The 13,822-nt window shown below is 41.7% G+C and overlaps 1 protein-coding gene and 1 long non-coding RNA gene across 4 annotated transcripts in view; one reads left to right on the top strand and one right to left on the bottom strand.

Moving 5' to 3' along the window:
* Positions 1 to 13,822, top strand: part of LOC108428570 (NACHT and WD repeat domain-containing protein 2) — a 63,450-nt gene that overhangs the window by 487 nt on the left and 49,141 nt on the right. The window contains exons 1-2 of one of the 3 annotated variants that reach the window (XM_017699647.2): positions 1,116 to 1,269; positions 2,062 to 2,233. In XM_017699647.2, the coding sequence (XP_017555136.1) occupies positions 1,255 to 1,269; positions 2,062 to 2,233 (187 nt within the window). In that variant the 5' untranslated portion in view covers positions 1,116 to 1,254. Of the gene's footprint in view, positions 1 to 1,115; positions 1,270 to 1,548; positions 1,742 to 2,061; positions 2,234 to 13,822 lie in introns of those variants that run through there. The other 2 variants (XM_037547681.1, XM_037547679.1) reach the window with 2 other exon arrangements.
* The window catches only part of LOC108428572, a 54,127-nt gene continuing 52,257 nt past the window's right edge, over positions 11,953 to 13,822 (bottom strand). The window contains exon 3 of the long non-coding RNA XR_001857940.2: positions 11,953 to 12,120. This is a non-coding gene — a long non-coding RNA (uncharacterized LOC108428572). The remainder of the gene's footprint in view (positions 12,121 to 13,822) is intronic.

Raw genomic sequence — 13,822 nt, 5'->3', positions numbered from 1 at the left:
TTAAATCAAGTACATTCAAGGCATCACTGTATTTTTTATCGCTTAGGCATAGTAAAATGCTTCAGGCAGTTGGTGTGTTTAATTAGAGTGCATGTAAGAAGCAGACAAATGGGCTAAGACTGCAGCTATGTAAATCAGAGCTCAAGCTTTTAAGTGGAGCTGAACATGCTGGTTTTAAATGCTTTCCAGTGCAAATGACAGAGAAACTTTTGGGTTTCATTGGCTGGTTTTAGTTAAAGCTTTTTTTCAACTCACTTTTTTATTTATTCATTATTCTCATAGAATTGATCATTTTATTGTGATTGTTCCGTTCATGTTTTGCACATCCAGAAGAGGAAGGGTTCCACTTTTGAGTCTTGGTTCCTCTTAAGATTCCTTTCTCTTGATCTATGGGTGTTTTTTGCACTTGGCTTGTTTTTAGTGGCTTGAACCCGAATACCCGTAAAGCTACTTATGACAACGCCCATTGTAAAAAGCACTAAATAGCCCATTTGAATTGAACGAAAACTGCCCACGATCATTAAAATAAAGGTGCCAAAAAGAGGTCTTTGGTGGGAAGCCACAGAAGAACCACTTTTGGTTACTAAAAGACCCTATCAATACATGGTTCTTTAAAGAACTAGTTTTGGAAAGGGCATGTCTGAGTGAGATGTGCCTTTTTAAAAACATGGCATCTAATATACTGTTGAAGTTTTTCCCCAGAAGTCAAGCCACGAACCACTGAAGAACCTTCATTTTTTAAGAGTGTTGCACACTGAGGGTTTGACCTGGCAGCTGGTGTCTTGCATGCGGGTCCAGTTCTTGCTGCCTCAGATCGTCCCAGTGCTGCAGAAAACTTAAGCTTCACTGTTCCAGCATTTCTATTAACTGCAATGTAATTGGAGCCAATAAGAGCCAACGGCAGTCCATCTTCCTGCTGAAGGAAACAGCAGCGTGGCCGTTTGGGGGGGTTTAATGTGATGTGCTTCAACTTGAGAGGGGAGCCTCAGTGAAGATGAGGAGAAGGTGGAGCAAAAGGAGGGGCAACAGGAGGAGGAGGAGTCTGCACGAATTGGCCCATGGAGAAAAGCAGCGCACGGGGTAAACTCAATCAGGCTCCTCCTTCTCCTTCTGCGGCTCCTCCTCCTTCTCCACCTCCTCCTGCTCATCCTCTCCAAAGCGCCCCTCGTTCTGGCCGTGATAAAGCGGCTGTCCGGCGATGTCCGTCGCCGCGGTGAGGATGCTGAGCACCGCGTCTAAGACCAAAGCTTCAAGATGAAGAGAATGAACGTAAGCTGCGCTCCCGTGTCTCTCTGTGTGTGTGTGTGTGTGTGTGTGTGTGTGTGTGTGTGTGGGTGTGTGTGTGCGTGCGGGCGCGCGTGTGTTTGTGTGGTTCAGGCTCGAGCTCGGGCTGCACGCGATCGTTTGGAGAGACGAGGAGGATGCAAAATGGGAAGTGTGTGGCGTTACAGCAGGCTGTGTGTGTGTGTGTGTGAGACAGAGAGAGAGGGAGAGAGAGAGGGAGAGAGAGAGAGAGAGAGAGAGAGAGAGGTTTAACTGTATCTGCTGAGCTGCAGTTCTCTTGGAGGCTGCACGGAGTGTTTACAGCGTGCGTGCACATGCATTAAGACTGGGGGTGGGGAGTGAGCAGGTGATGGCATTTCTCCTGGCTCGCTGAGGGCAGCAGCGCTCAGTCCGATTAGACCGCGCTCGTATATGAGTGAACAGCATCAGCCGCGCTCAAAGTGAATTTCAGGGACATGTGCGTGATTTTAGGGGCTGAATGATGCTGATGATAATGAATTGGCTGGCCAGGCGAAAAAACACAGCTTTTATTTGAAAAACAAGTGAAAGAGCAGAAGGTTTATTTCTGCTCAGTGAGGTTAAGGGTAATGCTGGGTTCAGCAGAGCGCAGCGGCAGTCAGCCTGCATTAACACACTGATACACTAACGCAGTCATACAGTAGAAAGACGTGCCAGCGTGTCTGTGATGCGCATGCTTAAGTTTTCATTTTGAAATACTTTCTGTTTTGAAAGTGTTCTAAACACGGAGAATCCCTTGCCTTCTGTGTGTTTATGCAGCCGCGCTGGAAGTCGCCCCCCATGTGGCCAGCCGGGGTGGGCAGCAGGCTGCCGTGTCCGCGCGACTCCGCGCTGCGCAGGGCTGCCATCAGCGGGAATGTGCTCGCGCTGCCGCCACAGCACGTGCCCACGGGCAGGAGCGTGCGCGTCTTCATCTGCGCCAACCCTGACGGTAAGAAACACACACACACACACATACACACACACACACACACACACACACACACACACACAGAGTGCATGAACTCACGCAGGGGGAGTGTGTGTGTGTGTGTGTGTGTGTGAGAGAGAGAGAGAGAGAGAGAGAGAGAGAGAGAAAGGGAAAGAGAGGGAAAGAGTGTTTGTCTATGTCTGTGTGGGTGTATATGTCAGTGTGCGCGCGAATGTGTGTGTTTGTGGAAGAACATTGTTGAATCGTGAGTCACGCGGGTCGTAAGCCGCTCGAGCCGTCACGAGACTCCTGAGTGAAGTAGCTGATGAAGCAGAGTGGCAGGAACGAATCCGGGTGACTCGGACAAAAACGCGTCGCTGGGTTTCGTAAGCCGTGCGTGAGTGTGTGAGTGCGTGTGTGTGTGTGTGTGTGTGTGTGTGTGTGTGTGTGTGTGTGTGTGTGTGCGTGAGTGTGTGAGTGCGTGTGTGTGTGTGCGTGTGAGTGCGTGTGTGTGTGTGCGTGCGTGTGTGTGTGCGTGCGTGTGAGTGCGTGTGTGTGTGCGTGTGTGTGCGTGTGTGTGTGCGTGTGTGAGTGTGTGTGTGCGTGTGTGTGTGCGTGAGTGTGTGTGTGCGTGTGTGTGTGTGAGTGCGTGTGTGTGTGTGCGTGTGAGTGCGTGTGTATGCGTGTGTGTGTGTGCGCGCGCGTGTGTGTGGAAGAGCCGCGTGTTTCGCGCGCTGGGACGTGAGCTGTTGTGACAGCAGTCAGAGGCGAGTGGCTGCACATGGCACAGAATATGGCAGCGCGGGATGAGCGCGCGCACTGCTGCATCAGCCAAGGGCGCCCTCAGAGAGCCGCGCGCTCTCTCACTCGCGCTCATTAAGGCCATCAGGCAGTCGGCTGCCTCAGACCGAGCTGTGTGTAGCGGAGGGCTGTGGCGAGGCATAACCTTCAGCTTCGATATGGCTGTCGATTCTGAGGACAAGATTCGATTCAGTTTCCGATTTTTTTACTGTCTCAATGCTGCAGAGCTCCAGCTGAGGGGCTCCTCCCAAAACACGTTACAGACCACTTTCAAGAACGTGCCTCATTTCATGATATATGCTGGGAGTGGGCTCTACACATACAATAAATACCAGCGTTATATTATGATTAATTATTATGATTATGTCATTATATACAAAACTGCTGCAAAGAAACATACAGAACCTTGGAATGAAACTCTTCAGTTACACACTACACAGACTGGTTTGGCTCAGAAAAATACTAGACAAGAAAAAGAACGTAAAGTAGCACACCCTAGTGCAAAACTGTGGTGTGATAAAAGTGCAGCTGAGCTAAAACAACACAGAAACCTTATGTATATAGCATTTTAACCCCCCCCCCAAAAAAATAATATACATTTTAACATGTCAGAAAAGTTCCATTTAAATATGTGCAAAGTCTGTGCTGAGTCTGAGTTATAGCAAGCATTAAGTATAACCAGGGTGGAAATGGGCTGCCTGGGAGAAATTGAGAAATGGAGCGGGGCTTTGGCTCAGATCTCGACAAACAATGTTAATGAGGAAACCGTGTATAGATTTTTTATTATTCCGGTCTAAACCTACAGCCCATTCAGCCAACAGAAAGTCAAGGTGCTGAAGCCAGGGACCGCCCCCCCAGTCTCCATGGTGACGCCTGTCAGTGTGTTGGAACATGAAATCAGCCAAGAGACTCCACAGCTGGTGGAGATGTCTACTATAATTTATCTATAATATAATTTACTATAATGTTAGTCAATGCCATGGTACCTTGATACTGATACCCAGCTAGCCAGCCTGCTAATGTCAGCCATTTATTGCGAGCTAGTTTTCTAAATATTTGTTCACTGACTATAAAATCCATGGATGGAAAGGCCATTTTAAAGGTCTATTTCAGTGTTAAAATGCACCAGGAACAGGCAATTTAGGATGCGTTTTGCACAAAAAAATGCAGGGTTTCCAGAGCAAAATCTGGCCATTTTCAGCCCCAGCTCTGTGATATCAAGTTTTCCATGTTTTTGTTCGAAGATGGCACATGAGAGAACATCAGCAGAGACTCAGACAAATTAAATTGGATATTAAAGTTATAATTTCAGTATGCTTTTTTAAACAGGCGTCTGATATTGTGTTGAACTTGTTACACCTTTAGCATTTACACTCTTTCTTTGCAGTGTTTCATATGTATCTATTTCTTAACCCAGCAAAAGCAGGTTTTTTGAGGATTACACCAAAGGACAGGTGAGAACAAAAGCTACTGAGGAACAGTGCATCAGTCATAGGTGCACAAAAGTAGAGACCATGCAGTTTTAGATTTGAATAGAAGCTGCAGGGAGACCTTAAAATAGGGCTTCTAATCTGGGAGTAAACATGGCAAAGGGAAGGAGAAGCTGGGTGGGAGAGAGAGAGAGAGAGAGAGAGAGAGAGGGTGGAGTGAAAGTGAGGTGAGAATAAGAAGAAAGGAATTGAGGATTACACTCTTACATTGTAACTAATAATAAACCTTTGGCACATTACTGCAGTGGGTGTCCTCGTAGCTGTTAGTGTGGATCCTCACAGCTCTACACCGGCACCCTCTCTTCTCACCCTGCACCACCTGTAGATCCACACACACGCCTGAATGAGCTTTCCGTTCACATTTCCGTACGCCAAAACTGCCTCAGTGCCGCATTGGAAGCTGAGTGCATGCCACTGTAGCACAACCTCGATTCACCTTCTCACCAGCTACCAGTGGTGTAACTATCAGCAGTCATTTCTCAGAAGCCTGTAGGGTCCCTTAACATCTTTATTGGGCCTCTTATATCAGTTCTTACACAATTTTATACTCATGACTAATGACTTGCTTAATAAGATCCTCCAACCATTTGCTTAAATGACAGCAGTGATTTAATTGAGACACAGCAATAGCAAGTAAACAAGCAAATCACGTTATTTTTAAATTCATTTAAGCTCCATTTTTTGCACACCACTGTTTCCCACCATCCCCCCAGACTGTGTCAAAAAGCATCAGGAAAGCTGGGAAAGGTCTTTGATCAAAATGGCAACGATCGCATCAAAAATGCAGAGGTGCAGAGACGTAGGCCATAAACCCTTAGAGATTCTCTGGGTACTTTCTATCTGTTTGGCTTCCACTGTTTGCACATTTTTGTAAGCAATTGCTAAATTAATGAATGTAAAAAATGTATTTGTAGAGATGGTCTGACAGTAAATGGTATTTTGGGACATTCTGCTAAAAAGCATGACGATGCAGCAAAACTAACAGAGCGGATGTGGCCTATTTTCTTTCACAGATGGCCACAGTTTTCCTCACGCATCTCTTATTTGAACACAATCCCGGCCTGCTTGAGATGAATAAAAACAAAGATTTGTGTTCTTAGACAGTGGAAAAGAGCACAGGCACAGAGATTGTATACTCTCTTAAAAGTGAAGGTTCCAAAATGAATCTTAGCTATGATGTCCAGTTCTAGGAAGAATATTTAATCAAATCAAATCAAATCATGTTTATTGTCACATCACATAATTGGTCTAGAACCTGTACTGTGGAGGATTTCAATTCTAAAAGTAGTTCTTTGAAGAATCATCCAATTAAAGGAAGTTTAGGGAGCCAAAAATGTTTTTTTTTTATGGAATTGCAACCCTTTATTTTTATAGAAGGGCACATATAATGGAAAAATATCATTTTCTCATATTATAAATTGCTTATAAATGCTTCAAAACATACTATTCACACCCCAGTCCGTACATGGAAACTAGGCTACAAAAACAGCCCATTTTGAATGTCTTTGTTTTGCACTGTCACTAAAGCCGGCACATTTACAGATATCCACCTATTCCGCACAGCAGATAGCCCCGCCCATTCATGTTGAAGTTATGAGGAGTGTTTCAGCCTAGATTGCTTCTTTTAGTGAGGCACTATGCAGGTCAACCAATCAGAACAGAAGTAATTTGCATACATCAGTTGTAAAGGACCAGTAACACAAAACTGCCTGACTAATTCTAAGTGATAAAGTGAGGTTGGAAATTGGTCATATGGAATTAATTTGGCTGTTTTTGGCACATAAAACAACATATGTTATAAATAACATGTTATAAATGAATGTCATGTAAAATAAATGTAAAATACAATCTGGGGCCAGTTAAAGCAGTAGCAGAGCCTCTCTCCTGCAGTTGCGAGACTAGAGGGACCCCGGCCAGCAGTGGACAGCTTCAGGAAGAGCTCAGTGGAAGGGATTAGAGAGCTAAAAGGAAAAAAAGGAATGAGTGGTGAGGGAATGTGAAAACTGCAGAGGGAAACCTCAGGGTGTTATTATGTACACGGTGTGTGTTATATGTGTGAATATTAAGCAGGCTCAGATTGGTTTTTCCTCTCACGTTTAGTCGTGTTCTTGTCTCTTGCTTTCTATTCAATGCTCATCCTGCTTGAGCACTAGAGGGTGCAATTAATTCATCAGAAATTCAGCCACTGAGGGATTTGAAGTCACTGCATGCACACATGCACAACTCGTAATACAAAGGAAACTCAGGTTCTCAGTCCAGCCCTCGAGACCTTAAGCCAGTCTACGTTTGTGTTTTGTTACATTTTCAAACACACCTGTAAAACACCATAGAATATTTTTTTATATTCCTTTTTTCAAACAAACAAAAAACCATCAGAGGCTGCTGAATAGTGATTACATGGCTATAATGTGTCAGAAATGGGGCTGCAATTAACAATTAGCTCTAGAGCTGAGTAATGTATTGACTATTATGAATGTATTGACTGTTATTATCTACTAGCCAAACTATTGTATCACCTGCTCTTTCCTTTCACTTGCACTGTTGCAGCACCACAATCATTCAAACACTGTTTGTAGGACAAGCCACAATTTTCTTCTTTCAAAGGGGAATTCCACTGATTTTCTAAATTTCTGCATAATTCATATACTGAGATGTAAACGGAGTAGTTCAGAGTGTTTTGATGTGAAATTGTTCATTGTAGAGAAACATACAGACACTGATTTCTTGGCAGAGAAAGTTTTCTTTATGCACTATCCTGCCTTACGATGCCCTGCATGTACCTTTACACTGGAAAATATATTGGGTATTAAGAAATACTGTCATGATTGGCCCCTCCCAGTCCTGTCCATGTGTTCCTGTTGTGTTTTGGTTTTTAGTCCAGCCCCCTCGTTTCGTGACTCCACCCCTGATTGTTTCCACCTGCATTCCTGCCTGTCCCTCATTTACCCTGTGATTATTTAAGCCCTGTGTTTGCCACTAGTTGTCGCTGGTCTTTGTTGTTTGTAATGTTTGATGTGCTTTGCTTGTACTATTATTCTATTGTCTTTGTTTGTCTGTTTTGAGATTTCGTCATGTCTGACTCTTGTGCGCTTCATGTTGGATATCTGAACCTGGACTGTCTCGACTACGACCCTGGATTTGCCCTGAATAAAAGTCTCTTATCTCAGCACATGCGTCCGCCTCCTCGCTCCCTGGCGTTACAAATACATTTCAGACAAAAAACATTTCAATGATCTATCCTCAAACGAAGTCTCAGGCATCAGGCAGCAAGTTAATACCCATTTTGTGTATAAACCTTCTGTGATGTAGCTTTCAGGGGCATCAAACTTTTCAGGTGTCTGGTTATTATCACCACTGTCTCAAATGGCGATAGAAGAATGAAGCATGTCACATCAAACTACTCTGACCTTGTTTAATGACAATGATTTAATTGTGCAGAAACTGAAAAATTGGTGGAATTCCCCTTACAATAAGAGACATCACTCCAGCTCCAGTAGTGCGCTGTGATCTGTCATAAGAACCTGCGCTTCATATGAATATTATGGAATATTATTTTTAAATAAACAAAGTGTCAAAACAATGATCCTTTTTCCGTAATCAAGGTCCTCCATCACTGATCAGCTTTCCTGGCTAATCATTGCAGCTGCAGTCAAGAGGTACACAGAACTTGAATCAGCTGTGGGGCCCTGAGGGTTGTGTTGGTAACCTCTGTCATAATAGGTCGTTAAAATCTCTTTAATTGTCCTTTACCTTGAAGCTCCTTCCTCTGTTGCTATGATCCTGATCCGTGCTGTGGCCCCGCAACGCTTCAGTGTGATTTAATGTCTCAGCAGTGTGTAAGAAGGGTAGCAGCTGCAGAGCTGCGGTGGAAGTTGAAACCGCGGCTTTGAGAAAATGGGAGTAATAACATTTACACGCTTGTTTGGCTCCCCTGTCTCTCTCTAGGGCGACTCAGGGTGCTTAGGGTTTTATGAGCACTGCTTTTTTTCTCAAAAAAATGGAAGAAGGGATGTAATATTTAAGGTCTTCTTCTGTGGTCATTCAGCAGCACAATACAGGTTATGGCTTGTATTTATTATGGTTGTTAAACCAAGGTGCAGATCTGGGATCAGTTTTCCACTGCCTTTATCCTGAATAGATCTGCCTCTACACCAGCACTGTTAATGCACAAAATGGACCATACTGTACTGTGTGTGCATATACACCTATCAGCCATAACACAAAACTACCTCCTTGTATCTACTCAATATCCATTTTATCAGCTCCACTTACCATGTAGGGGTAGTTTGTAGTTTTGGAATCACAGACTAAAGAGAATCTGTTTCTCTGAGTAATTTGTAGCTTCCTTTTACCCTGTTCTTCATTGGTAAAGACCAATGAAGCACAGCAGTGACATTGACATGGTGGTGGCATGTTAGTGTGTGCTGGACTGGTGCATGTGGTTCAGACTCAGATAATACACACATACATATATATGAAAAATGATATTTTTAAAAACTGAATCTGAATCTGAATAATTTGAACATTCCATTTACCCCTTTGCACTGTGTGTCATGACGCTCCAATTTATTTGGAACAAATCTTATAACATTAACTTCCATTGCAAGTGTAGAATGTTTTCCTTCTCCTTTAATATTACAGTTTTGGAGACACGTGATTTTGTCCTGATAGCGCCATTATACTTACATATAACATTTTAAAGCAGCTTTTAATGTAATTAAATATGTGTGCCTGTCAGACACATGGACCAGACTGTCTGTTTCTGCTGTGTGGTCAAACATGAGTGCAATTAAACCGTGTTCGGTATAAAATAAATAACAGGATCATTTCAAAATGATATTTCGTGTGTTTCTCTGTGCATCTTGCAAGGAGGAGAGGAGACCTTAGATAACCTAGCCTATGTGAGATCAGACAGTCAGGGTAAAGCTCATCTGTATGCATGCATGAATGCGGAGCACTCACTGCTCGTAAATGTGCATGCATATTTCCTCAGAGAGAGGGAGCGTTTAAGCTTTACTCAAAGCAATGAGAAAGGAGTAATGAAGAAAAATGCACACGCTTAAACATTCAGCTCAGATTTACTGAGGCTTCAACAAGATAAACAGATGATAAGAGTGGCATTCAGGTTCGCAAAACACTACTAATAATAATATTAATAATAATAATAAAACTGATGATGACAATAGTAATAATAATAATAATAACATTTTAAAAAGAGCTGCCAGAAAGTGTTCTTTGGAGTGATGCCATAGAAGAACTACTTTTAAATTGTTTAGGGAAACATTTGTGTAAATGATATGTGTGAGTTTAAAGAACCTCCAAAGTTGGTGGAAGAACCCTAGGAAGTCCCCTTACACTGGTACAGAATCATTTACATTATGTGAAGGTTCTCTAAACTTTTAAAAGGGTCTTCACAATCAGACTCTTTTTCAAACATAGTTCTTTAGGGAACCAAAAGTGGTTCTTCTGTGGCATCAATCAAGAACCTATTGTGGTGCCTTTTTTTAGAGTGAATAATTCATGTGGTAACTTTTTTGCATTAGTTGCTTTGAAATTTCTTTAAAGTCACTTCAAGTAGATACTGTTTCAAGAGATCATGAAAAAGTTGCAAAATATAGAAGTGCCATTATTTTGTTTACTTATTTAACCATATTATTATTCATTATTATGATTAATTATTATCCTTATTCTACAGGACAAATAATTATAGTGTTTGATGTGCAGTTAGAACCTGTAGTCATGTGACCTTCTGACAGTTCCAGTGAGGTTTAGGTTTTCAGAGGAAAAAAGGTGAGAAATGCTGAAAGGCTTCACTTTAGACTGGGCTATTGTACGATGGTTAGCTGCATGTTCCGCTTAGGCCTTTGAGAGACTCTCATAGAGTGGTCTCTAAAAGTGTTCAATAAAGGACTGTTTTATTTCATTCGATTCTCCTCCATCCCGCGAGACTGAAAAGATGTTTAATGGCAGTCTTTTGAAGCCTGAATGAGGCTACAGGGCTTTATGGGAGAAATTGAAAGTCTCGTTCATTTATTTTATTTCTCTGCTGCCCTTCCCTCCCTCCCTCGCACCCCCCCCCCCCCTCCCTCCGCCTTGCTACTATCCCTCTCCCTCCCCCATTCAATCCAATCTAGTTCAATAATGCTTTATTGGCACTGTTCTCTCCGTCTCTCCCTCTCGCTCTCTCTCTCTTTTTCACTCTGTCTATCTGCACAGCTACTCTCTCTCTCTCTCTCTCTGTCTCTCTCTCTCTCTCTCTCTCTCTCTCTCTCAGGAATGATCTCACCAGTTTTTGTTCCTTTTTTCTCCCGCCTGTTTTACAACCAATCGTCATTAATCATGTCAAACGTTTAAGCCGTGAGATCCATAAAGTCAGAGTGAAAGCTACAGCTCTGGCCAATTCAGGCTCCAGCCTGCTGCCAGGGACAGTGTGTGTGTGTGAATGAGAGAGATAGGAGTGGTGGCCGATACTGTAGTTGATAGATGTATTGTCAGAGAGAGCAATAGCGAGTAAGAAGGATATGAACGGATGTGCCTCTTAACCTGTTGCAAGATTGCAGCATGCGTGAAGTGGCACATTTACACCATCCCTGACAAAAAGCAAGGCAACAAATAATAGACTTTTCACTATGAGACAGTCATGTAAGAGTAAGACAGATATTGTCGCTGTGATATCAAAACCTCTTTTTTTTGCTTCCTTTTGTGTCACTTGATGACAGTATCTGTCTTTTACTTTTTGTGAAAACTTCCAAATTTACAGTGAAAGAAATCTGGTCTTGTTAACATTAAAGGTTTTATATTTTCCTTTCTGTGCCATTTCAAAGGTATGAGGTTTTGTTATGACAATGATGATATAATGACCTTGTGTACAGAAACAAACTGACCTGCCTTCAGATGTACTTGACCACACACTTGAAAACACATTGTGGAACCTGCTTTTTATTTGCCTCTGCAGTTATTTGTATATTTATTTTGACTAGAGTTCTTTTTCAATACTCTTTCAACACAAATGTCAGATACATCTGCTTGTTGGGATCCAAAACACATTCCACGTTACAAAATATTCTTCCACTTACCACTGCATTTCTCCAGAGAGGTCTCTAAATCTCCAAATCTTACATAGTGCAGCTTTAAAAAGGCTAGCCAAGATCTCTAGATATTAGTCTAACAGCAGCAGATGAAGTGAACACTTTGATAAGGGTGGGCAATATTATTGTGATAAATTACACTATTGAGCATATTGGATATCATCAGTGCTTAAAGAACACTGATAAACTGTATGCTTTATTAAAAGGAGTGCAGTGCAACTGTAGTTTCAATAGTATTTTTATTAATGTGGCACCACTGGTTCTTTTTTGTATCTTCCAAGTTATCAAGGAACAACAAGAAAAGTCAAGAGAAGTTTATTTATATATCACATTTCACACACAAAGTCAATTTCAAGTGCTTTACACAAATAAAAGTAAAAAGAACAGCCTCATCAGAAAAATGAATACTGTGATATGTGTCATGTATCGTAATGTTATATTTATGCCATATCACTCAGCTCTACATTTTGATTGCCTTGGTGATCCTTTTTTGCCACTGCAGAGATGATCTTGCCCATGACGTTTAGTTCTGGGTTGGTATCAGATAAAGAAATAAAGGAGAAAAATAAAGGACTTGATATTAAAACCAAATATTAGTTTTCAAAACTGCAGCCTTGCCCACATATCATACTGGTTTGGCCATTTCTTCCTGGTAGATTAACATGGTCATTATTTATCACATTTTTATTCTTTTGTATGAATTTTGAGGCTTAAATCAATTGTGAGTGGGTGCTATAATAGTCGCTAGGTGACTGAAGCTGAATAATATATGAGCAGCTCCTACAGATCTCTCAGCTTTTTTAATGATGCAATAGCATGTTGAATATCCTTGATGATGTATTTAGTGCAACTGTGTGCAATGAAAATGTGCCAGGTGAGGATAGATTATATGAGAGAGAGAGGGGGGGAGAGAAAGAGAGAGAGAGAGAGAGAGAGAGAGAGAGAGAGAGAGGGAGAGAGAGAGAGAGAGAGAGAGAGAGAGGGAGAGAGAGAGAGAGAGGAGTTATCAGGACAAAAGGTTCAAACAGACAGGATCAGTTGGAAGGAATGAGTCGATAGAGGTTTCCACCACTCTTTATTGAACAGACTCACAGAGAACAAATTTAGAATGTATAGGAGGCAGAAATAATGAACTGAGTCTATAGTATAGAGCGAATCTAAAACAACACAACAGGAAAATAACAGGAAGAAGAAGAAAGAAGAAAGAAAAAAGAAAGAGAAAGAAAGAAAGGGAGAAAATTTCAAACTCTATGTTAAACATATTTTACTACTGAATGGTCAGATTGTATTCAGTAGTGAGATTTAAAACATTTTGATATTAGGAGCCATGTTGTGCTGATTTTCAGTGAAAGCCTGTTTTATTCTTTTTTCAGATGCATACTATTTGTTTCATTTTGTTTTTCATTAGTTTCATAGATTAAACGTTTTTGTTGTATAACAAGGATACTGTGATAAGATATTGATAAATATTGTAGTAATTGTCACGATTGGCTTCTCCGTCTTCTCCATGTGCTTTTTGTTTACTTTTTATCGTCCACATGCTGTCTGTATGTTTGATGTATGTTGGAGTTGTTTGATTTGTTTGACGTGCTCTGCTTGTTCTGTTTGTAGTATAGTATCTGCATTGTGTGTTTATTTCCTCCTGTCTGCATATCGTTCTATCCGTGTTGGCCATCTGACCTTGGACTGTTCCAACGACGACCATGGATTTCCCCAAAATAAAACTCGCTTTACTCAGCACATGCGTCCGCATCCTCGCTCCACGTTACAATAATATTATTTTGTCATTGTTATATTTTGGTTGGAAACAATAAGGTTAAAAGCTTGGAACTTTCAATAGAAAGCTGTCCAATCAGATTTCTTTCCTCTGTGGTATCTAGGTAGATACAACCAAGTGAGCTCCCCTATTGGCCAGGCCTTCAGAAGCTAAAAAGAAGCCTTACACACTACATTAACTACCAACCAATCACATTCTGTTTTACATGGAGCAAAACCAGAAAGTGACAGTTTAGGCATTCTGGAAGTTGTAGATACGTCACTGACTGAATATGCATAAAACGCTACACACAAGGTGAAATATATGCTTATATTTTAAGAAGGTTCAAATAAAACATGGCATGTCTTTCACAAGCTTCATATTTCTATCTTTAATCTGGTATGGCCAAAAATGTTCATGTGCACCAGCGTTAGCGTAGCACTAACATACAACTAAAATCCCATAGAGGTGCTAA

Source organism: Pygocentrus nattereri, chromosome 2 (assembly GCF_015220715.1).
Source record: "Pygocentrus nattereri isolate fPygNat1 chromosome 2, fPygNat1.pri, whole genome shotgun sequence".
Classification (NCBI taxonomy): Eukaryota; Metazoa; Chordata; class Actinopteri; order Characiformes; family Serrasalmidae; genus Pygocentrus; species Pygocentrus nattereri.
This window is presented reverse-complemented; position numbering and strand designations above follow the sequence as displayed.